This window comes from Pogoniulus pusillus, chromosome 24 (assembly GCF_015220805.1).
Source record: "Pogoniulus pusillus isolate bPogPus1 chromosome 24, bPogPus1.pri, whole genome shotgun sequence".
Classification (NCBI taxonomy): Eukaryota; Metazoa; Chordata; class Aves; order Piciformes; family Lybiidae; genus Pogoniulus; species Pogoniulus pusillus.
Window position 1 is genome coordinate 12,719,791 of NC_087287.1, and position 26,891 is coordinate 12,746,681.

Here is a 26,891-nt window from a genome sequence, read left to right on the forward strand (position 1 = left end):
TAGAAATATGGAACTTTGCTGTTGCTTTTTTGGGGGTTGGGTTTTTGTTGGTGTTTCGGTTGGCTTTTTTGTTTGTTTGTTTTAATTTTCTTTAGTGGTTTGTTGGTTTTGGTGGGGGTGTTAGCTGGTTTTGGTTTAAGTTTTGGAGGTTTGGGGTTTTTTTAAATCACATTAAAAGCTGTGGTATTTCAGAGTAGTTATTATAAAAAGGAACAGAAGCAGATAAAGATCCACGCATTGAAAAGAAGCAAGAACAGAAGACAGGAGCCAGGGGTCTTAGTTGATTAAAAGCTCAACATGAGCCAGCAGTGTGTGAGTGCAGCCCAGACAACAACCATGTCTTGGGCTGCATCAAGAGAAGTGTGGCCAGCAGGGCAAAGGAGGGGATTCTCCCCCTTTATTCTGCCCTCATGAAACTCTACTGAGAGTACAGCATACAGTTCTGGAGCCCTGAATAAACTGTGCATCAGGACATCAAACTGTTGGAGCAAGTCTAGAGGAGGCCACAAAGATGATCAGAGTCCTGGAGAAGCTCTCCTACAAGGACAAGCTATAAGAATTGGGGGTCTTCAGCCTGGAGAAGAGAAGGCTTCAAAAGGACCTTGTAGTGGCCTTTCAGTATCTAAAGGAGGCCTACAGGAAGGCTGAGGAGGGACTATTTACAAGGTCTTGTAATGACAGAATGAGGAGTAATGGGTTTAACTTGGCAGAGGGGAGATTTAAACCAGATATTAGGAAGAAGTTCTTTATAGTGAGGGTGGTGAGACACTGGCACAGGTTGTCCAGGGAGGTTGTGCATGCTCCCTCCCTGAAGATGTTCAATACTAGGTTGGATGAGTCCTTGAGCAACCTGTTCTAGTGGGAGGTGCCCCTGCCTATGGGGGGCTGGAACTGGATGATCTTTCAGGTCCCTTCCAACCTAGACCATTATATGATTCTATGACACAAAAGCAACTTTGGTTTGACTACGTCAAATCAGAGCTGAGATGCGTTGACTTTTGCACAAATGTGCAGCCAGACAGCATCCTGCTGAGAAACCACTCACCTGGTCTCGGGAATATGGACTATCCACTATGTGTTTGTCTGAGCATGCTGCTAGAAGAATCTTCATTGCATTTAACTGGAGCAATATTTCACAGGCCATTGTATCAAAGAAAGTAATATTGGCAAGAGCTGCTGAAGCCAGCAGGAAAACATCGCCAGATGACGCTTCTTTGCACAGTTCTAAGAATGCAGAAAATAAGTTGAATAAAAGCCATTCTTTTATTACAAAAATCAAGCAATATTTAAAGCAACTTGCATTGATAATCCTAGCATCTAAGACCAAACACATAATGATCAACATTAAAATCAAAATGAATAAAAGAAAATTCTTTGTCTTGTCAGTTACATATTTTCATATAACTATTTATGTTGGAAATGACCTTTAAAATTGAGTCCAACTCTTATCCTACTATAGTCAAGTACACCACCAAACCATGCCCCTAAGTGACACATTCACACATCTTTTAAAATAACTCTGGGGACAGTGGTTCAATCACTGCCCTGGGCAGCGTATTCCAAGTCTTGACAGCCCTTCCTCATGCCAAATCAAAATTTCACTTGGCACAACTTGAGGCCATTTTCTCTTGTTCTATGAGCTCTGTGGTAAAGGGTTGGACTTGATGATCTGTGAGGTCTCTTCCAACCCTGATGATACTGTGATACTCAGGAGAACTTGCTGCAACCTCTTTTCGGGAAGCTGTAGAGGGCAATAAAATCTGCCCTCAGCCTCATCTTCTGCAGGCTAAACAATCCACAAGAAAGCTTCTGGTATTTGAGAGGGATGAAGCACTGTGTCAGAAATAAGAGGTCCCGCTCTTTACAAAGTAATGAGAACTACCATCTTATTTTGCTGCAGTTACGGAAAATCTCGCTGGCACTTTTGGCTCATTAACATGGACCAAAGGCCTAGAGAAGGAAGATTCTTTTTTAAAATTTATTTTCTTGTAATAATGCTCATGGATTAGACCATATTGTACTTTTCCTCTAAAGTATTACAGAAATTCAGATGCAGTTCTGAGATTGAGTTCTAGCAAGCTTAGAAAATAAAGCAACTATTAGAAATTGCTTTTGTTACAAATACAGGGCAAGAGGATATTTGTTGAATCTTTTCTGTGGCTGTTACAGCACAACTTCCAACAGATATTACTTTGACAAATTTGCATACATTCTCCTCAACTGTGAACTGCTCTGATTCAGAATTATAAATAACTGGTTTCATGTATCTATTAAGGAGATAAATGGCAAACTTTAGGGAGCATTTCTAATGAGAGTCCTACCCCACTGTGTTCTGTTAACTGGAAAGGCTCGGAAGTCCCATAAAGAACTTACTGACGAGTGCTGTTACAATTTCTTCCATGTTTTCCAGAAAGCTGCTGAGATGTTGAGTGAATGTGAGATGTGGAGATGTGATCTGTGCAATAACTGCTGCTGCCTCTGCGTGAGTAGCTTCAGAGTGGCTGTTATCAGTAAGAATGTCGGCCAGGCACAGTATCCCATCAGCCTATGGAAAACAACAGGTGTGCATTGGAAATACTTCACAAAAATACATCTGCAACCAAAGATGGGTTTACAGTTCTCCTTTTTTGGCTCTGCTAAAACAAAGCAGGTCATTTTAAAAAAAAACACACAAAAAAAAAACCAAAACCCAAACTTAAACTTGGGGGTATATATGACATCAGAAGTTTCAATTTAGCCAATGCAAATGAGTTCAGCATAGAAATTTGATGACCAGCAATAAATCCTGCATTTCCTTCTCTCTTTATATTGCTGCTGAACTAATTTTGGTCAAACCAAGATGCCCTCTCTGACAGATGTCTGAAGCTAGACATTAATCCAAAACCAAGCTCTGACAAGCAAATGCTAACTACTACTATGCCACACCCTCACCTGAGCTCTTGTCTGAGTGTGTCTTACTGAGAGAGTCAAACCTAAGGGCAGAACAAGTTTTTCAATTGTATTTTTCTTGTGAACTTGCCACACAGCCAGTGCAGGATCACAAAAATACTGTTAAGGAGAGACTCTGACCAACCCGCACCTGATGAGCTTGCACAGCTCCCACATTAAAGCTAAGTCTGTATATTCCTTTCCTACTTGGAAGAGAAACAGAAAGAATCATCGAAATATGCATAGGTTTTATGCTTTTAGCACATAAAGACTTAAGCATTTAAATATGGACATGCTTACCTCAAATTCACATTAATTCACTACTCAAATCTTCATAAAACTGATGTAGCCGTTAAAGACAGTTTACAAGTGATCAGTTGCTTTATGTGTTGCTTGGCTACAAAGAGGAGTTGTGAAGGCTTAGCATTGAAATGAACTTCAATGGTGAAGAAAAGCCAAACCCTCATTTGTGTTGCACTATTTTCCAGGTCTGTTCAGACTGCTTTCTCTAAAGCCGACTTAGAACATGCATGTGAAGTCCTATCCATTATCTCCGCAAAGGGTATTAAGCAAATCTCTTATTCACCATTTTATTATTCATTAATACTAAATGTTATCTTAATTACTTATCCTGCAGTGGGGATGAATTAAATTATTTGAGAAGTACTGACAGTTTCTGTGTTTCACAAGAAAAGTCCTCAGACAGATGGGAGCAAAAATTACCCTCTGGAAGATTATTCACTGGGATGCACTTCTTAATAGGCAATAGACTGTATCATTGGAACTCTAATAACAAAGATAAATACAAAAGAAATTACGTCTATTTTCCCTCAGATTACAAATGGGATTTAGTACAGAAGCTCAAGTACTGGCAAGAAGAGGAAGAATAAATTTTCAACATTAAACTTTTTCTTGACAAGCTTTCAACATTAATCTAACTACAGCAAAATATTTCCTCTTAGTTATGGCAGAATTCTACAGCTTGAAACAGCAGATTCACATAATTCACTTGGCTTCAAGGTATATTAATAGATCTCAGTGTCAAGAATTAATATATGTCCTCACAAGATGATTTAGTAGCCGAAGTGTGCGAGACAATATCGTATGCAAAACCCCCCAACTTTGTCACCTTGAAACCTCCCCAGATCACACCTTGTCCGGGGGCCGAAGGATGCTAATAACAACAGTCAGTGTAAAAAGTTATATCTATTTTGAGGCATTCAAAAAACACTTCACAAGAAACTTCTTCTAAGATCTGGTTACAGGATACAGCAGTCTTCAGCTCTAAATTTACTGGTTAAAATTCATTTTGCCAATTCCTACTCAGTGACCTTGACAAAATGACTTTGGAGTAGTTTTATGCTGTTGGGGGACAAGCAACAGCTCATGAAAGATGGGCACACGCACGTGGTTAGATTTTCCCATCACCACTGATTGTATCTATACCATAAACCAGAAGTTACCCCATAAAACAAGTCTGTACCCAACTTTTCAAGTACATTATTTGATTTTTTTTTTACATGCTAAGTAATTATTTTTAGAAATTGGGAGTTGTTGAATTGTAAATAGAAGTTGATATAAGTTTTGATGCATAAAAAAATATCATATATACATATATATATATATATATATATATATATTTGATCCCTGAAAACACCACTAGGCAGGTTTTTTCCTTTCTATTCAGAATCATGAGAAATACTAACAAGTTCAGCCCAAAATTTGCCCTACACACTTTTGTCTCCATTCTTAAATATGGAAACCAAACTAAAATAATTCTACTTCAGCAGGCAACCCCATTTATAAGTGTCTAGCAATAAATTCTGAAATGACAGGGGAACAATCTAATAAAAGCACTTTAACATCCAAAAAGAAATTGCTGCTCAAAGCATTTTTATAATTAGTTTTCACACTGAAAGGAACTTTGGATCACTGCCCTGTTTTCTGTTTAATTTTGGTGAAGTAATCAGCTAAATGTCAAATCTGTTCATCACCTTGGCAATACAAAAGAACTGGTTAGCCAGATAATGCAAACAAATGGATTCCATGAACGCCACAAAATGCTGTGGAGCCCCTGCATTTGAGGAATAGCCTTCAGTAAACGCTCGATCACCGATATTTCAATATTGATAACTGGAAAAATGCCAGGAACTTACATCCTTCTGAACATAGCCCTGCTACAGAAACTTCGTCCAAGTGACAAAATAAATGCATGACTGCTCCACTTCATAGATCAAGTCTTTTGAAAGGAAAATAATTTTTCTCTGTAACAGAAATGGATGAGTTCAGGAGCCCTCTTCTTTCTTCAGGACACCTATTCTTCCTGCTGGGAATATTACATAGAACTAGGCATTTGTTATGGATACTAATACACAATTTGGGATGAATTGCATTAACAGCTTCACGATTGAAATATTAGACACAACAAGTCTTGACTCTCTACTTCCCACAAGGAGGTTCAAGGTAAACTTTCCATGCCACTTCATGAACCAAGACCTTTTGCCTTTTAGTCCACCATCATATGTACAAAATGTTGTCTTTTCTCACACGATGATTTCGCCTAAAATTCCTGTTTGTCCACTCTTAACATTCAGATGATCTTTACATTAGTAAAATTTCCCAAAGGGTTTTTTGTTTGTTTGTTTGGGGTGGTGGGGCTTTTTATTTGTTTGTTTTATTGGGTTTTTTTCATTGGTGGTTTGGTTTTGGGCTTTAGGGGTTTGGGGTTTTTTTTTGCTTGGTTTGGGATTTTTTTTGGGTCGGTTCAGTTTCGTTTGGGATTTCTGGTTGGTTGGTTTTGGTTTTTCCACATTCTCTAAATTAATTTCCTATGTTATCTTGCTGATTCTGGAGTGCCCACTATCAAATCTGTGAATAGCACTACCAACATACAATTGGTTGCTTCCAGTGGAGCAGAACCAGCAGGTTCCAAAGCAGTTTTTTAAAAAAATTGGAAGGGAGGCTTCGAGATCTGAATATAAGACAGCAAATGTGGAAAGAAAACCAAAAAAAAAGTGATCACCTCTTAAACATTGTCTCAACCTTCTCCGGAGGATAGAGAAGAATCTCAAAAGCAGAGGCTGCAAACAGTCAAGAACTGACAGATTTGAGTTGTGTTTCATCCTTTCACACATGAGGTGTATTAGCACTTTCAGCTTGAAGCTAGGACAGGTTAGCTATATAGGTGAAGACACAAACACTAGCAGACTAACTAGGAAAAGCATAACTGGGGGAAAGCCCAAGCATATTAACATTTATAGGATGAGGAAGAGTGTGACAGACAGGGAAGGAAGAAAACATTACCATATTCAGAAAATATTTGAACTCTCCACTTAGCATTCTTTGAACACAATCTATTTCACTCCTCAGCCTAACACATAAACGGTGAAGTCACTTCACTGTTCTGCAACTCTGGTGAAAATAGATCCACAGTCTGTTATTTAGATGACTTGATATTAAATGCATTCTTGATCATCAAGGTTAAAGAGTATCTTGTGTCAATTTCTGCAACTTACTCTACACCTGTAGAAGGTCTACAAGTCTTATACCATTTTCCCTTCCTTCAATAAAAAGGACAAAATTATTCTACCTTGCATGAGATGATCTTTCTCTTTGAAGACTTGCCCTGCAGTTATAAACTGCCTTATCTCTCCTAACTGAGAGCTGTGCTGATTTATACCATGAAGATTTGGTCAGCTATTTTTCAAGTAATATGATATATTAATAAAGTGATGCCATTAAATGTTCACAAATACTATTCCAACTAATCAAAGCTACTGGAGCAATTCCATGGCAGCAGCAGTGACCAGTGAACCAAACTGCAATGATTTTTATAACTACTGCTGTACAACAGCAGCCACAGGACCTAATTCATAAGCTATATTTATAAGCACTGCAGAGTACTGTGGGGTTGAACAAAGGCTGAATAGTTCCCAACTCTCTAGCTTTAAAACTCCTGGCAGTAACCTTTGTATCTAAATTGGCTGAGAGTGGATGCCTTCATTCACGGCAACTGAAACTAAAGCTTCCCTTTTAAACTTCCCTCCTTTAGAACGTAACCAATCCAATGAAGAGGAATTTATTCTTCCTTGGTTTTAGCCATCAAGGGGCAGTAAGATTATCTGATCTTTATGAGGAATATTATTACATAACACAAAAAAATATAAAATCCCTCCACTCTCAAAAAAAAAAAGAGACAGCTGGCTTTATTGCTTGAAGGATGCATTAAATGTGGCAACACCTAAGCAGCAACCTTGCAGCCATGCTGCAGGAAAAAAGAATTGCAGAGCATGATGAAAAAAGTTCCCTTCCCTCAGTTGACTAGGAGGGCAAGAACAAATTGTATGGAAAGCTTTTTTCCCTGTGCAACCCAGGGAGTAGTCACAGTACAGTGCATGTTCCTTGGCACTCAGAGATGCACTAAGCTTGTTGTAAATAAGAAGTACAACTGTTTGTCAAAGAGGTCATTTTACAGAAAGGATGGACAGTAATCAATAAGATCAACATTTAGACTTCTCTCATCTTCACTTCAAAGATAAGTAATAGCTGGCTTTGAACTCCCTGAGTTTTGAGGACTGATAGGAACTGTTAGACAGTCTTGTCAAGTATTATTTCTGAAGTTGATAAAAGAAGCCAGGAATTCAACTGATATTAGCCTAGCAGCTCATATATTCCAGCTTCCATAAAGCACAGCTTACATTGCCTCAAAGTAGCTCTACAGACACAGGTGAACCACCCAAGAACACATTCAACTTTCCTGATCTACTCCTCACACACCTACAGTTCTACAGGGTAGCTGCTGGTGGGCTCCAAGGGACAGGAGCAGAAGAGTCTGCAAAGGAATTCACTTGCAGTTATGCAGAAGTTCTCTGTAGCACAGATCCTTCTGCTCAGACTCTGTGGGTGGTTATAGAATTGCAAGGCATTGATACATGGCAAACTACAGAGCACAAATGGGTACAGCAGCTTGGAAATGAAGACATTTCTAATGACCATTTTACTCAGCATTTGTTACATTCTTTCTCATCTTCTGTCACAGGTACAAGACAATCACAATAACGCCTGTGCTATCTGTAGTCTCAGGACTCTTTGTGCTCACATATAATAAAGTTAGAAATTAAGTTGTCGAAGTTGTGACACGTGACAAGTCAAAGGTTTCTCACATTCTTTTGCCCCACATTTTGGAGGGCTGGATATATTGGCATGGTCTTAAGCTGCCTGAACTTATGTCTGTTTGTAGGATTTTTCTCAATATCTGCATTACAAATTCCAGACAGTCTATGCTTGTTTCTTTTAAATAATGGATAAGGCTTTATATATTACACTTTGGGGTCTGAATTTCATTAAAATAAAGCCATACAGGCACAAAATGGACTCAGCCACAAGATGAGAGGAACTGTCATATAAGAATGATCCTGGGACTTGAAATCTGAATTAGGAAAAGACCACACATTAGTACTATTCACAGAGCCCTCATTTTTATTTACCCTGAGGGATCATCCTGTGAGGAAAAAGAAGAAAAAAAAAATAAAGCAGCTCAACTATTGCTATAAACAAACAGGGGCTGCAAGGTTATGCATAGTGGGGCACTCCAGAAAATGAGATGTGATCACTGAAAAAAACATGCTCCCATCATCTAGTTTTAAATAAATAATGTCACAGACATTTCAGTGCATGAGGGCATATTCTCTGACACCTGGTGTCTGGCACTTGAAAATCAAGAACACTCTTTCAACAAGTTTGATTACTTTGTATTATTTAGGTTTTGGTGTGACACAGTAGATTTTATTTTCAAGAAGTGTCTGTTAGTGTACCTCTTCACGAGAAAAATGAATAAATCCCATGTTCACCACGTTTTTAGAGGACTCTCTTCATCAACTCCAATAATGAAAAATGTGCCTCTATCCAAAACAAACAAACAAAAAAAGAACAGCAAGGAGGTCACAGCCAGAGAATCAGTCATTATCAGCTAATCTGACTTGTCATAGTGTCTTCTTTCTCTCAGAAAAAGTACCTGATTATCTTCCTGGCAGAATTCTGGATGTATCCAAGTCAATACACTCAAACTTTAACAAGATTATGCTAAAGGGATAATAAAAGGACTTAATACTATTACTGTAATTTCACATGCAACTTGTCCTCTCACGAGATGAAAACTCAGGAACAAGTCATTATACCATGAAGTTAGAAACAAGCATAACCCTGCTGTATGCTCAGGTATGACAATGAAAACACCACAGCAGGAAGTAGGGACTTATATTAGAAAGGTAGAGAGAGCTCTACAGTACCTGAATCACATGTCTGTTAATTAAGTGCACCATATTGGAATAGAAAGTATTAAATATATACAGCAACTCAGTTTAAAAAAAAAAAAAATATATATATATATATATATATAATGTCTAAATTCACATAATTGCCAAAAGTGACTAAGTGCTTCGCTCATTTTGTTCTCTCTACAACTTTTTTTTGCCCTTAGAAAGCCACTGTGAATCACCAAGCATTAATATAATTGTTTGCTACGGTCATTACCTCGCAATGGCTGCTCAATTATTTTAATAAATTAATTTAAATAAATTAGCTCCAGAACAAACCTTATATGTGCCAGATCTTCATTGGCTGAGAATTTCTTACAAGCAAGTTACAGAGCTTTATGATAGCCATTTATAATGAAAACACTCACAGCACTTTAGCCATAAAACTTTTAGTGAGCGACTCAATAAGAGCCCATTTGTGTTGTAATAACAGAGGAAATTGCCACCCTTATTCAAACAAGAATTTCAGAAAAGTAAAAAAGTAGCAGTTTTCATCTGGTGAAAATTGATGGAACTTTACTGGCTGCAGCAGATTCAAGCTATTTGGTCCTAAGATTTCTCTCCTGACAGTTAGGAAAAATCTCCTTGGGTCTCCTACAAACATTGATTTATTTCTATGACTGCAGTGGTAATAAAATAATTTCAGAATTGCTTTAGGCATAAGAAATTCCAGTTTAAGATCTGTTGCTTGCATGGAATCTTTATGAGCAGTCAAAGGTCTAGCATGAGCCATCAGGCAACATGATGTCAGGAGTTTTTCTCTCCATTAGCACCTTCTAGTGCTATTCTTTGGTTAAATGCAGATGCTATATTGATGCTATTGCAGAAGAAATCAGGAAAATGCTAAGAGGCTGAGAAAAGGGCATATTTTTAGAAGCTGAATTTTGATTTTTCTTCTCAATGTTTGTTGCATTACCAGGGATCAAATAAGAATCCTTGTCAAGGATAACAAACGTATATTTAAAGTTAAGATAGCATTTGAAAGTTGCATTGGAGGAGGAACAAGGCAACAAATTTGTACTTTCAATAGAGATTCTTTTTCCAACAAACAAAAATAGCACTCTGATACAGGGGCAGTTCCAATCTGCATTCAAAAATCATATTTGTCAGTTAGGCTTACTTTCATAAACTGATGTCACGTCAGAAAACTATGTCATAACTCCCTAAAACTGAGTTTACATAGTGAGCAGATTCCAGCTTCAATAGCCCAGGATATTATCAGGGCAAGGGGGTGGGGGGAGGCAGGTGATGTGTAAGGAATGTATGGCAAAGATGAAACCTCCACATGCTGCATGGATCTGGCAGCATAAGCATGTTATTGGGAAAAGTTCCAAATACTCTCCTGATTCTGTCATCCAGTCACTGTCAGTGTTCCTACTCTGAGCCAGTTTGCCCTCTCTTAGAAAAATACTCACAAGAGATGTTGTGACAGAAGCCACTTAACTAGCAAGTACTAAATGCTAGAATTCCCCAATATATCTTTCCTATATCACTCTGTTATTTTCTCTGTCCTGCAACTCTGCAATACCATTTATCAGTATAGACTTACCCTGAATGACTTCCTTTTAGGATTTGAGGATGTCAGCACTCAGAACATTCTTTAAAACCAAGGGAAAGAAAAAAGCCAGCATAATCTCTACTTAAAATTATATCCTTTGCCATTACCATTTTCAGCAATTGCCATACTTCCTGTCCTCCTTTTTTTTCTGTGAGAAAAATCAATTGTAATTACATGAGTATGTCTCAATTACCTGTCATATTTCAGGATGGAAGTCTTCACTTGACTTATTGGACTTCTCTGTCCTAATGCCTTCTCCAATGCCCTAGGTCCTAGGCACCTTACCTTCTTCATATATTTTGTGGCACATCTGCATTTTGACTAGCTCATATGAGACAGAAATCCTTCTAGCAGAGAAGTGGCAAAACTGCACCAAAAAGTAAATGTAAGCATGTTATTTCAAAGGAGCTTGAAGAGAAGACAAGCCGAAGGGCAACAGCTTTCAATACAACTTGGATGGCAAAGTCAGAATGGTAAAGGTGTAGGGTGCACTTTCTGAAGCAATCTGACACAGAAGTGCTATGGGCTGGGAAATTCAAACTCAGTTCCACACGGTGATTCCTCAAAATCCTCTTCCAAGGATGGGGGGGGAAGTAGCCTGTTATGTCCTTTAAGCTGTCCACTTACTTTTAGTGACAGTGCTGTTAATATTGCCAAAATTTAAAACATTATACTCCCTAGAGACCTCCTTCTCTATATGACATATTTCTCCTGTTCTCACTCCTGTCTCAGAGTGAGAACCCTGCGTCTCTTCAGACTGCTGCATCTAAGCCTTGACTGTGGCTGAATCAGGAAGCATACTTTCCATTTGTTCCCCCTTGCCCCACACACTTGTGCTGCTCCAATTTCTCTCCAAGCTTTTGAGGCTGTTGCTATTCAAGCTATACTTTTAGGGCAGTAGGAGCAGAGGGCAGTTTTCTTCCACTCTCCCACGATGCTCTTGCATTAGATGTTGCTTAAGGTTTTTAAACCAGTGGAGCTAAACCAGAGGGTCTATCCCATGGGAAAAAACTCCCACGCTACCCAGAGTTTGTTGTGAATAGATAAATTCAGAGACAGCCTAAGATTTTCAAATTAAAATCACCATTGACAGCTACAGGTTCTTGATTTAGGAGAGTATTTCAGCTCTACACAGCTTTTGTCCTGGTAGACCTGCCTTCTCCAATCAGCTCCTGCAGCTCTGAACTAGATTTGGGCAAGCAGCAGCTACAGAAACTTTGCTGTAATTGCAGCCTCCACTGGGTGCCACTATTGCATAACGCAATGCTGCGCAGGACAACACAGCGGCAGAAGCTACAACTTGCACCTCATGCTTGTGAAGTTTCCAAACCCTATACAGAGAATTATTGCTCAGTTCTATCCCTAAAATGCTGTTTGGTAATTCTTTTTGAGACAGAAATACAGGAAGGGTTCAATCCCACATAGATTACTACAGTTAAAGTCTCAAACACAGTAGCACTTAGATTATCTGTTTCCCAATTTTGCACCTTAAAAAGCCTTTTAACCCCGTAAGTGGATCTCTTCCTGCAGGATGACTGATAATCAATTTAGCAGGCTATTTCGACCTATCACTTTTTAACCTCTGATGGAACAATAACCACAAAGCTCTGAGTAACCTGATCTAATTGCTGATGCTGCACTTCACTACAGGGCAGTTGAACGAGATGACCTGTAAAGGTTCCCTTCCAACCCAAGCTAGTCCATGAGTCTATGTCTCATCTAAAGTGCTTTGATGACATCTTACCTACTGCAAGTGTAAAACTAACCACAAATACACTGGTGACCTTAACAACACTCACTTCCTGAGTGTTCTGAAACCGTGTGCACATCAGGATGGCAGTAACATTAAAAATACATTATCAGACAACTTTTAACATAATGGCAATGAACTATTACAGCAGTTCATAAAACTAATTTCTATTTGATCATCAGTGAATAGCCACAACTTGCTAAATACCAAATTTCTTCCTTCTACCTCCTTAATTCCCCATGTTAATCCCACAGGACCAAGACCTCATCTCAGATTAAGATCCTGAACGAAGCAAACTTTTGCTTGAAGTCTAAAGGCAAAAGGAGTTAAAAATCAGCTATACACAACAGCCTAAGAGTCAGTTTTCAGGACTCTGGATTAGAACTTCCAGATTAAAGAGTAACACTAAACACTCATCTTAAATTTCCAGCTCAGCATATTATCAACCCTGAGTAATCTCTGGACTTTACCTACCTATCAAAACACAAGGTGCAGAGTGAAACCCAGCATTCTAAGACAGGCAAAATATCTCCGAAAACTGAGAATGATTTTGCATGTGAGTATGCCCCTGATCCATACAAAACCTCCAAATGCCCAAACTGAACAAGAAACTCTCCAGACAGCATTGGCAAGGGAAAGAACAGTCAGTGAAAGAGTTATACTCTCTAACAAGAGCACTAAGTTACAGTAAGTCTATGAGGAATGCTGTTGGAGATTTAGTTTTTCAAAACTTATCTGAAATGGATAAGACTGTTTTTCCAGCAGCTCTCTGAATGTTTTTGAAGACATTGTGCAACATTAAATTTTTGTGCCAGATCTAAGTAAATTCCTGCAAAGAAGTCTAAGGGGGAAAATGTATATAGTGACAGAGAAACTTTCTTCTACATCACCTGACATTAATTACTATTTAACCTTCACTTTTTGAGGAAATAGAGAATTATACATGCCGTGGGTGAGCTTCAGCTAAGCCACAGGGCAGCTGTTAGGTCATGACAAACAGAAGGCAAAGTAAAAATGTATGCAGTTAACTTCCTTTGTTCTTACTAGGACTGCACAGAGGATACTTTCCCTGACTTATGCAATACTTCCAGAACCAGCTTTAAACGGACACCACAAGGAAATGGCACTGACTTTCAGATGATTAGTCCAATTAAATTACACTGGGTTTGATTTCACAGTATCACAGCATCATCAGGGTTGGAAGAGACCTCACAGATCATCAAGTCCAACCCTTTACCACAGAGCTCAAGGCTAGACCATGGCACCAAGTGCCACGTCTAATCTTGCCTTGAACTGCCCCAGGGACGGCGACTCCACCACCTCCCCGGGCAGCCCATTCCAGTGTCCAATGACTCTCTCAGTGAAGAACTTTCTCCTCACCTCCAGCCTAAATCTCCCTTAGCGCAGGCTGAGGCTGTGTCCTCTCGTTCTGGCACTGGCCATCTGAGAGAAGAGAGCAACCTCCTCCTGGCCACAACCACCCCTCAGGTAGTTGTAGACAGCAATAAGGTCTCCCCTGAGCCTCCTCTTCTCCAGGCTAACCAATCCCAGCTCCCTCAGCCTCTCCTCGTAGGGCTGTGCTCAAGGCCTCTCCCCAGCCTCGTCGCCCTTCTCTGGACACGCTCAAGCATCTCAAAGTCCCTCCTAAACTGGGGGACCCAGAACTGAACACAGTACTCAAGGTGTGGTCTAACCAGTGCAGAGTACAGGGGCAGAATGACCTCCCTGCTCCTGCTGACCACACCATTCCTGATGCAGGCCAGGATGCCACTGGCTGTTTCTTTTTTTACAACTAGGAAAAAACTCATCTCCAGTTAAGAGCTAGCAGTTGCCTATACACAGCAGTTGGCATATACCAATACTGACTTGAAAACCCTACAATATTTTTGTAGTTATATAATGTTATTTGAGTGAGAAAATTACATTTCTAATTACTGATTAAAAACAAGCAAATCTACTGAAAGTTTAATACTGTCCAGTAGATTTGAAGCTACCACCATAAGAAAAAAGGTTTCCTGTATCTACTTTTTCCATTTTGTGAAGCAGTTTCTCAATATGTTGCAGTGGTGGGTACTGAAGAGAAGGAAAAAGAAGAGAGGTTTGGGGCATAATTTTGGCAAATGTGGCAAAAGAAGACTGTATCTGTATAAAATAAGATTTGTGTAAAATACAAACTGGTGGTTTTCCCTCTCAGTAACAGTGCCTAGAGCTTGTGTATTTTGGGAACACTGCTATGACTTGATTTGCAACAGCTAGAAAAGATTCTCAGCTTACACCTGCACTGAACCCTGTGGCACAGCAGGGCTCTTACAGCCTCACTGCATAAGTGTGAACATTAATAAGTGCTGTGATGCAAGAGACTTGTTAAACCCATGTTGAACCCAAGGGAGCTTAGTAACACTCATGGAAGTACAAGAATTACAGAAGTGGTTCTGGAAAAGGGCCATGGTCTCAGCTGAGCATAAGCTGAGGTTTGCATAATTTGCTAGGTTGAACTAGTACTAAAAAGACAAGCCCAGGGAAGCTGTCAAACTGAGAAGCTAACTCCGAAAATGGATGCTTTTGTGATGAGAAACAGTTTTGTGCTCAGGTTCTGACTCTCAGTTCAATAAATTACCAGTATTCATTACCAGATCAAACTAAGTCAGTCACTTTGTCTAGCAGGCTCCATTGTGTTATCCCCAAGTAAGATTTAGATCAGCTCATTGATGGATGAGTTTAAAACTCAACAGATAGAACATTCAGAGTTTTCTGCTTCCAAATGGCACGCTCCACTGGTCATTCAGTACTTCTGTAAGCACAATTTTGTATTTGTGAGGAATTCTACAGATGCAGTGAGATGAATGAAGAAACTATTTCCTTCTTTTGCTTTTTAGTGATCTGCATCTGTGAGAATTCAGTCCTTCAAAATTTCTGTGAAAAATTTTCAAAGTCAGTGTTACAGAAGCAAGAACAGACATACAGGAAGCCATATGGCACACCAGAAAATTCCAAGAATCATCATTAATTCAGACAGGAAAATAACTTGATAGAAGCCTTAGAACAGAAAATAATGCCATTACAGAATTCCCAGGCTCCAAAGAAGTGTAAATAACCAAATCTCTATAGGCTTGCTTTTCTTTCTGCAGAGCTCTCTGAAATCCATGGGAGCTTAGGCAAGCCCAAAGGTTAAGCAAACACGAAGTAGAGACTGAGTAGTAAACTCTCCAGACTTTTCTAATGAGTCATAAAAATCATCAGCCATACTGAGTCATGAAGTCTGCAGCAGGATGGGTCAGTTAGACTGGCACATCTAATTTCAGCAGAGATTTTTATGTGCCTGGCTTAATAAGTATTTTCACCCCTATCGCTCCTCACACTTCTTGGGGCTACAACTGCACTATTTAGTGCATGTGACGTAAGTACATTCAGTAGGTGTGTTTACATGAGCATATAAATGCAGATATGCAATGCCACAGTTCCCCCCTGAGTGAGAAGAATTATGAAAGCTGCTTGTGTGATGGGTCTTTTTGCAAGGCCATGACTTTCTAGTTTTTTTCTACCTCTATCAAGGGACAAGAGAAATATTTGAGGTCCAAAATAGCTCTCCCTCTGCACTCTTTTTAAATGCTTCAATTAATTGTCATTAATCTCTGCCTTCAGATTAGGAGCTGAGTAAGCTTTTTCTTTCATCTTAAAATTAAATTTGCTTGATAGATTATTATTATTATTAGATAGGGAAAACCCACCTGTCATTTCATGTGCTGGCTTCTGTTCCTTCAGAAGTCATTCGTGGATCATTTGCTCCCCTGATTATTGTCACTGCCTTCAGCAATATTTTAAATCATTACAGAAAAATCATCATCTGGTTATTTCCAAATTATTTTTCATTTATAAAATTCTCTTAACATCCTGACTTTTGAAACATAAATCTAGAGCTATTTGGAGTGCTTTAGATAAAATACTTAGTGAAATATAAAATCAATAGATAGCATAAAATACTAACATTACTGACTGCAAAAACCATGTGTAAATTATATAGCAGCCAAACAAGTGCAGAGTGGTAACTTGGCACCAGCTCAAATGTTCAAAATGAAGCTGAAGTTGGAAGGATGGCAATCTGCAGGCACTGCTCCAATTTGATCTTGCACGTTGAAGTGTGCACCTCACTAACCTGGCATAGTCTGAAGACTTCCCAGCTTTCAAGATTTATTATTTCAATGGAACTTGTATTTTCAAAAACAAGAAGGAAAGTCTGAGGATTCTCTTCTGCCCCTAAGGTACAAAGATAGAGGTGTATAAGAAGAGAAAACTGAGGGACAGATGAGAAGAGAGTTTTTTTCCTTCTATATGACTGCACCGTATAGAGGAGCCAAATGCCCAAGTACATCCAATTCTGTCAGTTCTCACTCTGCATGAGCACTGTCCTGGAGTCTTGAAAAAGAAAAATGCAGTAGAGCAGTGGCAAGACTCACCCTCAGCAAATCTGAAGTGGTAATACCTGAATGCTTCTGCTATGCCTTCCCCTGATCAAGTCTTACTGAAACATAACAAGCCCCAAATAAAACAGGGCTGCTATGATTTTTTTTTTTTTTATATGTGAATATGTTATCACAGATCCATGCTTAAGCAGTATGCCACTTGAAGCACAGGACAAAGAGAATTAAGGTCCAAATCTGCAGGTTGTCATAAAAGTGCTCACGCTAAATGCAAGAAGAATTACAGTGTTCATTGGTGGGTTAGAACGCAGCTCACACATCTGTTACAGAAATCTATAACTTGGTATCAATTCATAGACTGCCTGCAGCAGCTCGATTGGAAAGACAGGAAAGGTTAAGCAGCAAGGTCTGGTGCCTATCTTATCTGGCTCCATAAGTTTTACTCTGTCCCACAGCACTATGTGCTCTGAGCTCACCAAATTAATATTTAATCTGTGAAATTTGCCTGAGTCTGAAACCTCAATCAAGAGCGAACCATCAGATGTACATATTTGTTGACACTTTTAACAGACAGTGGTGGTCTCGGTTTTCCATGAAATTACTCACATTCTTAAGGCTAACTGCACATGTATACATTTGTAGAGTCTGTGCTAGACATGACATCTAAATGAGGATCTGCTGATAAACAACAGAACCTGTGTGCCCTTCACCAACTCCTTAGCTAAGTCTCACATTTTCCTACTTCACTGATGTTATCAAAATGTTTATCTTTCATGCTATGCTTACTGGCTTCTTTCTCTCTCTTCTAAATTCTATAATATGATTAAAGTGAAGCATGGTTTGTAAGGAGAGGTAATGTGTTTTGTTAGAGCAACTGATACCATCAGGGCTACAACACAACCACTATAATTTAGTCATTTTACCAGAATTGGAATAATGACAGTGACCTCAGCTAAAGCATTTTGTGATACTTCTTTCCTACAAAGATCTGGCAGAGTACCATAATCCTGAACTAACACATCTGTCTTTATTCTCCATGTCTCTTAAGTAAGTTCATTTAAGAAACCCTTTTTCTTTCCTTTATGCATAACCAAGAGCGGGGTGGGAAGGGTGTGTTTGCCCTTTTTTGTGGTGTTTGTTTTGCAAATCATTTTTCATGCTCATTTTCAGAAACATGACCCTGCCATGAATTCCAAAACATTTTGCCCTAGAACCACAGCCTGTCACATTAGAAGACTGGTCAGATTCTGCAATGACCTAAGAAGTCTTGCTGCACTTGCCTGGGATTGTGCTGAAAGAAGCTGCATTTATTACTTATGTATACATAGCTGTAATCAGGAGGTGAACCTTGAGACACTGCCTAATATACATGATGCCAACAGCTGAGGAAGGGCAACTTCTGCAAGCAGATATGATTTAATGAATCTTGCAGGGGTTTTGACAGAAATGTAATTTGCCAAACCCAGCACATTTTTCACTGCCAATTAATTAAACAGCTTTACTGAGAAGAAGTACCCAGTAAATTAAAGACCTGCAAGCCTAAAACTTTACATTATCTAATTGTACTACAAACAGCTACTGAAATAGATTTCCTTGGTTACTAAAAAGACTATGTGAAAAGCTTTTGGAAATAGTTGCTTCCCACACTGTTCCTTAAGGTTCACTTGCTTTTCTGGTTCATTGTAGCTCTTCATTATCCTCTGACCTACACAATTACCCACTGACGATGGTAAGATAGTTCCCAGCTCCAGTTGTCAATGACATCAAGTTTCAATGTGCTCTGCACTGCATGTCAAAAGTTGCCTGAATTAGTCTATAAAAGGTTATCCTACTCTCTCAAAATTCAAAACAGCTGAAATCTCTTGATCATCCATTCTTGCTTACAGTTCATCATTTCATAACTGACTTGAAAGCCTGACTACAAATGGCCATGAAAAATGAGCCTAAACAATGTTCTTGGGTGGGAAAAAGTGCATTATGCAAATCAGGAGTTGACTCTCCAGCCAAAAAGGTTATAAAAGGAACACAGCATTTGAACTCTTTCCATCTAAATCATCTCATCTGTTTTTAGCACACAAACCAATGCTGTGGTCTTAAGCATACAGAAAAAGTTTCCAGTCTCTTCCAACCTCAACAAATTCTCTTCACGAATGACAGGAACCCTGTCACCTTCTACTTTTCATAACAAATCTGAATGAGCTGGACCCGCTCAGCTGGCAGAAGCACTACTGTTCACTACCCAGGTAGCTTGGGCTAGATGTTCCTCCCAGTTCTGTAAGGTTCCTCCCCTCATTGCTTTTTAAGCTGTTTTCAGCAAGCCATTGTAGTGTTCAGTTTTGCCTGAGGCCGATGCATAATAGGGGATGGGGTATATCCACTCAATGCTGTGCTCTTCAGCCCAAGTTTTTGTGAGGCTGTCCTTAAAATGAGTGCCATTATCCAATTCCATTTGCTCTGGAGTGCCATGTTGCCACATGATTTGTCTTTCCAAGCTGAGAATGGTGTTACGTGTAGTAGCATGGGTAGCTGGATAGGTTTCCAACCATCTGATGCTTGCTTCTACCATGGTGAGCACATATTGCTTTCCAGTCTGAGAACAGGGTAGAGTGATGTCATCAATCTGCCATGCCTCACCATATTTGTACTTCACCCATCGCTCACCATACCACAAGGGCTTCAGATGCTTGGCTTGTTTAATAGCAGCACAAACATCACAGTCATGTGTAACTTGCATTATAGCATCCATGGATATGTCAGTTGCTCTACCCTGTGCCCATTGGTAGGTAGCATCTCTACCTTGATGTCCTGAGGAATCGTGGGTCCTCTGGGCTAAGAAAAGTTCACCTCAGTGTTCCCAGTCTAAATCCAAATTACAGTTTGCATCTCTTTGAAACACCTTGGCAGCCTGGTTGTGCTGATGTTCCTCAGTAGCTTTACTCTTGAGCATCTATGTCACACTCTTTCAGGAACTTCCAACCATGAAGCTCCACGTTTTTCGTGTATCAAGCACTGTCTTTGGGGAACAAATAAGAATTATATTCTTCTTCATAAAAGAGTGCTGAGAATGTGTTTGTCAATGTGACCCATGAAAAGCTCAGAAAATACTGTACTTGTTTTTTCAGCAAAGAGACAAGAGAAGGGCCTCTTACTAACTTATCACCTTCTAATGACTTCTAAAAGTCCTGCATTTTGCTGTTAATACCTGGCCTGATATCTTGTAAGTTAAAATTTTCCATCATATACAAGGTACTGTACAATGAAAACATTCATGGTTGTGGAACATTCACAGGCTGTGACAATGAAATCCATAAGCCATGACCTAACTAAGTTCAGCTTTTAGAAACGCTGAACATATACTCAAACCAGGTCATCCAAGCTCTCATAATCAAAACCCTCTCCATAGCTGTCTGTCTTATCATACAGCTACATAAATAGTCGTGGTTTTAGCAGCTGAGATTCAAGGCAAAACAGATACATCACCTGAAATGCTACTGCCTGATTTAGCCTGAGGTTATTGTTTAAAACTGGAAGTCCTAAACACTTGCTCTTCATATACATACAATTACATACCACCACACTACATTCCCAATCAAGCAGAAATTATATATATGATCCAACAGAAATTATGTATATGATCTTAGTGCTTGAAAATTGATGCAAGTTCACAGTGAACAATAGATTTTACATAACTCATGGTTAAGAAGCCTCCATGAAATGAATAGGTTCTCAACCTCAACAGCAACATACTTAGTATTCACTTCCCCCTCTCTAGATTATTTTTGAGGTTTGTCATTTGATTTAATGTGCTTTAAATGAAGGATTCAAAGCACTTAAAATCTATACCTAGGCAATTTTGCTTAAAGCTCAATGACAAAAGCAGTGTCATTTGTTAAAAAGTAGGTTTTATTAATGAAAGTAACAAGTGTTATCACCAGTCTCCCTGGAATATCTTCTCTTAATGAGTTGATTCCAGGTGTCTTGCTTTCTGGAGTACTTTAACTAGTGTAAATAAACACACACTGCACAGTGTTAATGTTTAGGCAGCTGCTTGACTGATTATTTGTATAAAATATTATGGTTCTGTGGTAGTTGAGACCAGCTGAGCTGCAACTTCTTAATGGAATAATGTTTCATATTGTTGTGAACTTGCAGTACATTGCATGATCTGTTGGCTGTATTTCTGAACTAACTCTGCCTTTCTTTTATTGGAGCAGTAAGTTTGCCTCAGGGAAAAATACATAACTGAGCTGCAGTGTAGGGCAAAAATTGGAAAACTATGCCTTCTAGCACCAGTCAGCAACAAGCACTGTACAGACAGACCTGAAGCAGAGAAACTGACAGAGTCTTTCAAATTTAATGAGGCAGCATATCAGCATGTGTATAGGAGACACTGTTCAGGGAGATCTGCAAAACAAGGACCTAATGCAGCCTCAGAAGAAAATGCTGACGAACTGCTTTAAGGCAAACAATGTGCTAAAGCTGTATGATTGTATTCAAATATGAACCCTTTTTCTAAGCAAGTCTGCTTCCTGTTGAAGACAGTCTCTGTTAGATTTTATGTGTCTGACAAAAAAAAAAAAAAAAGGTATTTCAAGTACACTTATTTCTAATGTAATCTGTAGGATGCACATTAACAGATAACCAAGATCACCTTTTTTATCTTAAGTTTCCTGATATATACACACCAATGTCTCTGAACTTTGTGCCTTCAACAGTTCTTCCTATTTGTGAATTAAGTTTCCAAAGCACACTGATGAAGGTTCAGATATTCTTTGCTCTAGAACCCTTAACAAATATCTGTGTTGAGAATCAGTCTCCCATTACAATGTCTCATGGTTGGAACAAGATGGTTGGTTCCTTCCAACTCAAATCATTGTATGAATCTGTGTGATGACAAGAGGGTATTGCAGATATATATCTAAAGACACCTCCCCCCTCCCCCTTTTTTTTTCTTTTGCCTTTTTTTTAATATATAACTGAGGGAAACATTTTTTGCTTCAAATAGACAATTTTCACATCTGTAGAAACAAGGCAATCGATACTGTCCTGTATTAATACAAGATGGCAATATTTCCACACTGCTATTGAAAAACTCACTCAAGAGAAATGGTTTCTACCCAGTATAATATCAGTCATATTAAATTTACTCTAATTGTAAAGAAAACCTATTATTCAAATATCTTAAACCCCAAGCAAATATTGAAATACTATTGAAATATTGATCTATTGGATTGCCTTCTGTGAACTTCTGGCTTCCTTGCTTACTTTCTAAATAACCATTGACATGGTTTGTGTCACCTTCTTGTGTAGCTACTGAATTAGCAACATCAAAGTACACTGGATAAATAAACAATATTCCTAATGTTTTTAGTAATTAAGCACTGCAATTACTGCAGAAAGCATACCACCCCTTTTAGTTCACCTTTCAGACAAATGTTCCATTAGAAATGATAGCTCTTGCTGCTTTCTTTAAAGTCATCTTTTAAACACTTTAATGCTTGTGAAATCTAATTGAAAAACGAAGGCAGAGGGTAGTGGGGGGGGTTAATTCTGTATGTCTGAATTGTTTGGAGGCCAAATTTTGTTTTTTCAAATGAAGTTTCTGTCATTTAAAATCAAATTCAAATTGCACTGATGTTTTAATGCACTAGGTGGCATAATGATATTCACACTAGAGCAAATTAAATACTTCATCACCACCCAGGTACTCAGTTGAGTAACAGAAGCCTCCCTTTCTGCCAGATATGTGCTGTGGCAACTTCTGTAATTATAAGAATGCTAATATTGTTAACCCTCTCTTTTGTTCTTTGCAACAATACTTCACATTTTTAAACAATCATTGCCATTTAAAGAGTACAACATGAAAAAAAAAACCAGAGTGCTGTTCACATCAAAATGCTGGACATCTGAGCCATTGATTCTCTGCTGCCAGAATATCTTCTTGTTTCTACACAGATGTACAAGAAAGGTGAAAAGAGTACAAGGAGTAGTAAAACTTCCTGTCATTCCTCATCTCTATGTATTGACAAACCTGGGCTGTTAACAGCTGACACAGTTACAGGTGACATAACATTTACTAGCCTATGTTGTTTAACCTCTGTTAGCACTTGGAGGGACACTAACTTCCTTGCAGAGAAAAATGTCTTTTTCTGTTGTTATACCAGGTATTCTACTCTCCTTCACCAAAAACACAGACACATATTGGACTCATGTAACATACAGATCCTCAGCAACACAATTTGGGAGAAAGGAAGCTGATGAAACAATAACCAAATACTCCAGTTATAACATCTTGTCTGATCAATCAGGTTAGTAAGATTAATGTCCAGCTCCTTGTATTGCAGACTTCAGTTTTGCCAAGATACAGAAGAAAAATTAACTACTGAAAGCAGTGGTACTAATATACTGTTCCAGTCCTAATTGTGACAAAGTTTACCCTAAGCAATTTCACTTGTGACCAACATTCAAATAGATCAAAGGCATATGAGCCTGAGAGTTATCGCTTTTTCTAGGACTCCTGTTTAGCCAGGTTTGAAATGGGCCACATGAAATGCATGTTGACGGTGCCAGGAACAGGACCAGGTGAACCAAATCAATCTTTTCTATTTCTAACTCTATTAATTCCACTGCTACAGTGGACATAATGAAAGATCCTTTTAGACTGATTCTGGTGTCAGTATGAACCAGCATTATGTAAAAAAAAAGAAAAAAAACCACTAAGTAATCTTAATTTACTGTAAGCTCAGACACTTGCTTTCTGCTGCAGATGTTCTGTCAGTTTGCTTGAATTCTGGGCAGTAAATTACAAGACACGTCAATGTAAAGTGGCAGTGAAATCATTTATCATTAACTTGAAGAGGCCATTATTCAGCTGTGGAAGATTACTGTTTTATGAAACACAAAGGATGAGATCATGATTTAGTGACCAGAAGTGTTCATTTTCCAAAACACAGGTGTATGTAGTGAAAGTGAGAAAGGAACGGAGCCTAAGTAGTTGCTATCATTTCATCTGGATAATGTTTAGATGTTTGTGATCCCAGTTAAAATTTGCTTTCATGAGACCCGCTGCTGACTAGCATTCACATTTTCCTATTGGCTACCTGCTCTACTTGTCCCAGCTCTTCCTGTGCAATTACAACTCTCCCATGTTGCTTCAATATCACAAACAGGTGCCCTATCTGAGTGTCAGGAGAGGACTTAGAGGCAAAAAGCTTTCTGTCTTAAGGGTTATTTGAAATATTGTAGAACACTTCAGAAGGTCTGGGAATTAAAATTTCCCCAGTATTTTGATGTAGCCACTGACATATTTTCTTCTTTTATGAAAATTATCTCCACTTAGCTTATTTTTGCAAGCAACTGAATAGGATAATGGTTTCAGTGGGATGAATTTTGAGAAGACTGAAGATGTGTTCAGCACACAAAAAGCAAGCGTAGTATGGAGCACAATATTAACACCATCAAGTTATCCACTGTTAGAAGAGATTAAAACGCAGGATTTCTCTGGTTTACAATGCAGTCAGTAAAGAACATTCAAGTGCCTACCTTTTCCAGTTGGTGCATACCTTCTTCTACGCAGCAAATAGATGCCAATGTTCTCAGTGTCTGGGGATAAAGGCACCTGAAACAATCCTGGCGACAGATCTTAAAGAGAGCAACCACACCTCCTTCCTGCAGGGGAAAAGCAAAGCAAAGAAATCAGGAAAAGCAGAACTGAATGTTTCCCTAATATTTAACTGAAATTGGGTTGGGAAGTAGATTCCTTTAGTAATTTATCCAAATTAGCTATCATCACAACACCAACAAAGAGGATGTTAAGCTCACACAGAGAACTCAAGTTGATTAATGCTTATACACTAAGTGATGAAAAAGTAATATAGCCTCTGTGGGAGGTGTGCTTAAGAGATTGACTTTCAGCAATTACAAGCACAGTTTAAATTAAACTTGACATTCATGCGAAAATTACAAAGAATTATCAATAGGCAGCAATTGGAGTGACATTTAAGTGTTAGTTCAGCTTATGCTGTTAGTTTAAATCAGATTTTTGTTGGCATGTATTTCCTATTCCTCTACATATATGAGCCCCGTACAATATTTACTTAATGCTAAAATATGAAAGAGAAGATTATATGATTGAAGAGCTACTGCAAAATAAGGTGGAAGTGTTAAGTTCTGTACAGATACAATATCATCATTCTCTAACAAAATTTACATTCCTGCATTTTTATACATATGTCAGGAATGACAAAGGATTGAGTATCACAGTATCACCAAGGTTGGAAGAGACCTCATAGATCATCAAGTCCAACCCTTTACCACAGAGCTCAAGGCTAGACCATGGCACCAAGTGCCACGTCCAATCTTGCCTTGAACAGCTCCAGGGATGGCAACTCCACCACCTCCCCGGGCAGCCCATTCCAGTATCCAATGACTCTCTCAGTGAAGAACTTTCTCCTCACCTCGAGATTAAATTTCCCCTGAGATAGCTTGAGGCTGTGTCCTGTCGTTCTGGTGCTGGCCACCTGAGAGAAGAGAGCAACCTCCTCCTGGCTACAACCACCCCTCAGGTAGTTGTAGACAGCAATAAAGTCACTCCTGAGCCTCCTCTTCTCCAGGCTAAATAATATACATACATCTTTACAGTAAGTAGCTTTAATTTCTTCTAACACAGCTTGTAAAGATGTTTGCACAGTCCACATGTAAATGGAAAGACACAGATATGGACGATACACACACTTGGTGTTTTTAGATTGCCCATTGCAAAATATTATGCCATCGGATAGAATATAGATACCGTATATTATGTAAGAGCAGACCTATAGTAAAGAGCAAAGCACCAAAAACATTAATGTCAGATGAAAGAGTGACTAAAGCTTTCAGATTATATCAGAAAATTACAGATCATTGGAATCATGGACCAACTGTAATACACACTTTTTTAAAAGCCCATTTCAGTAGCTCCTGTATAAAAGTATTTTTCAGATTCACAGAAATGATCTTTTTCTCCTCAACTGTTTGTTATTTGAAAACTCAAGAAGTTGTGTAGACATAAAGCTACACAAACTACGATTCAGACTACTGACATGAACTACAATTCAGACTTGACTCCTTTTCAGAATTCTGCTTTTTTTGTACTAGCTCTGGTGGAATAGAGACTAATAGAGCAAGAAAAGGTACCTGTTCAGTCTGACAAAAATATATACACTAATTTATAAGAAAATCAGAATTACACAAAATAAGCACCTCGATATATTTTCAAAAGAGAAGGTTTTTTTGTTATGCCTTTGCACATGTCCATGTAATTTGTGTGAGATCAGTAAAAAGAGGTTTGCAAAATTAAAAGGATTTTTATTTCTGGTATTGTAGGAAGTGAACATGTATCTGTATGAGTTATTCTGTATCTAGTACTGCTATACATAGCCTATTGCAGAGACATGTTTCTGAGCCTTTTAAATAGAAAAGAGGAAATACTCTAACAAAAAAGTTTCAGTCATTTTTCCTTCCACAAAAGGATATATTTCAGCCAAGCAGTAATTCAATTGTAGGTGAAAAAATACAGGTAAAATACATTTCGGTGTTGTCTCCAAACCTAAGTTATCTGGGGATTTTATTTTATCATCAGCTTGGAAGTCCCCACAGGTCAGATGGAATCAAAGATGATCTGAGCCTCTGCTTTCGCCACAGTAAGTGGAAATTTGTGGACAATGCTAGCAAAGCTCAGGTGCTATTGGCATGTTTGCTTCAAGCTTTCTGTATGACAAATGGATGCCCTCTTATTTGCCTGTGATGGTCAGGAAGTGATCTATCACTGTGTTTGTCAGGACTTACAGACTTTATTTTATGTCCTGTGTGGCATTACCAAGCAGTAAAATACTGATCACAAGTAATGAACCTAAAAAAGTTGTAGGTGAAATATGGAATCAGTA

The 26,891-nt window shown here is 38.7% G+C and overlaps 1 protein-coding gene across 10 annotated transcripts in view; it reads right to left on the bottom strand.

The window, feature by feature from the left end:
• The window catches only part of INSC (INSC spindle orientation adaptor protein), a 109,073-nt gene that overhangs the window by 13,804 nt on the left and 68,378 nt on the right, over nt 1–26,891 (bottom strand). For all 10 annotated transcript variants that reach the window (XR_010306746.1, XR_010306747.1, XM_064163650.1 and 7 more), the window contains 3 exons: nt 24,511–24,636; nt 2,374–2,545; nt 1,046–1,224 (listed from right to left, as the gene is read on the bottom strand). Coding sequence is in view for 8 of the 10 variants with exons in the window: in XM_064163650.1 (XP_064019720.1) it covers nt 1,046–1,224; nt 2,374–2,545; nt 24,511–24,636 (477 nt within the window). In the remaining 2 variants the exon portion in view is untranslated. The remainder of the gene's footprint in view (nt 1–1,045; nt 1,225–2,373; nt 2,546–24,510; nt 24,637–26,891) is intronic.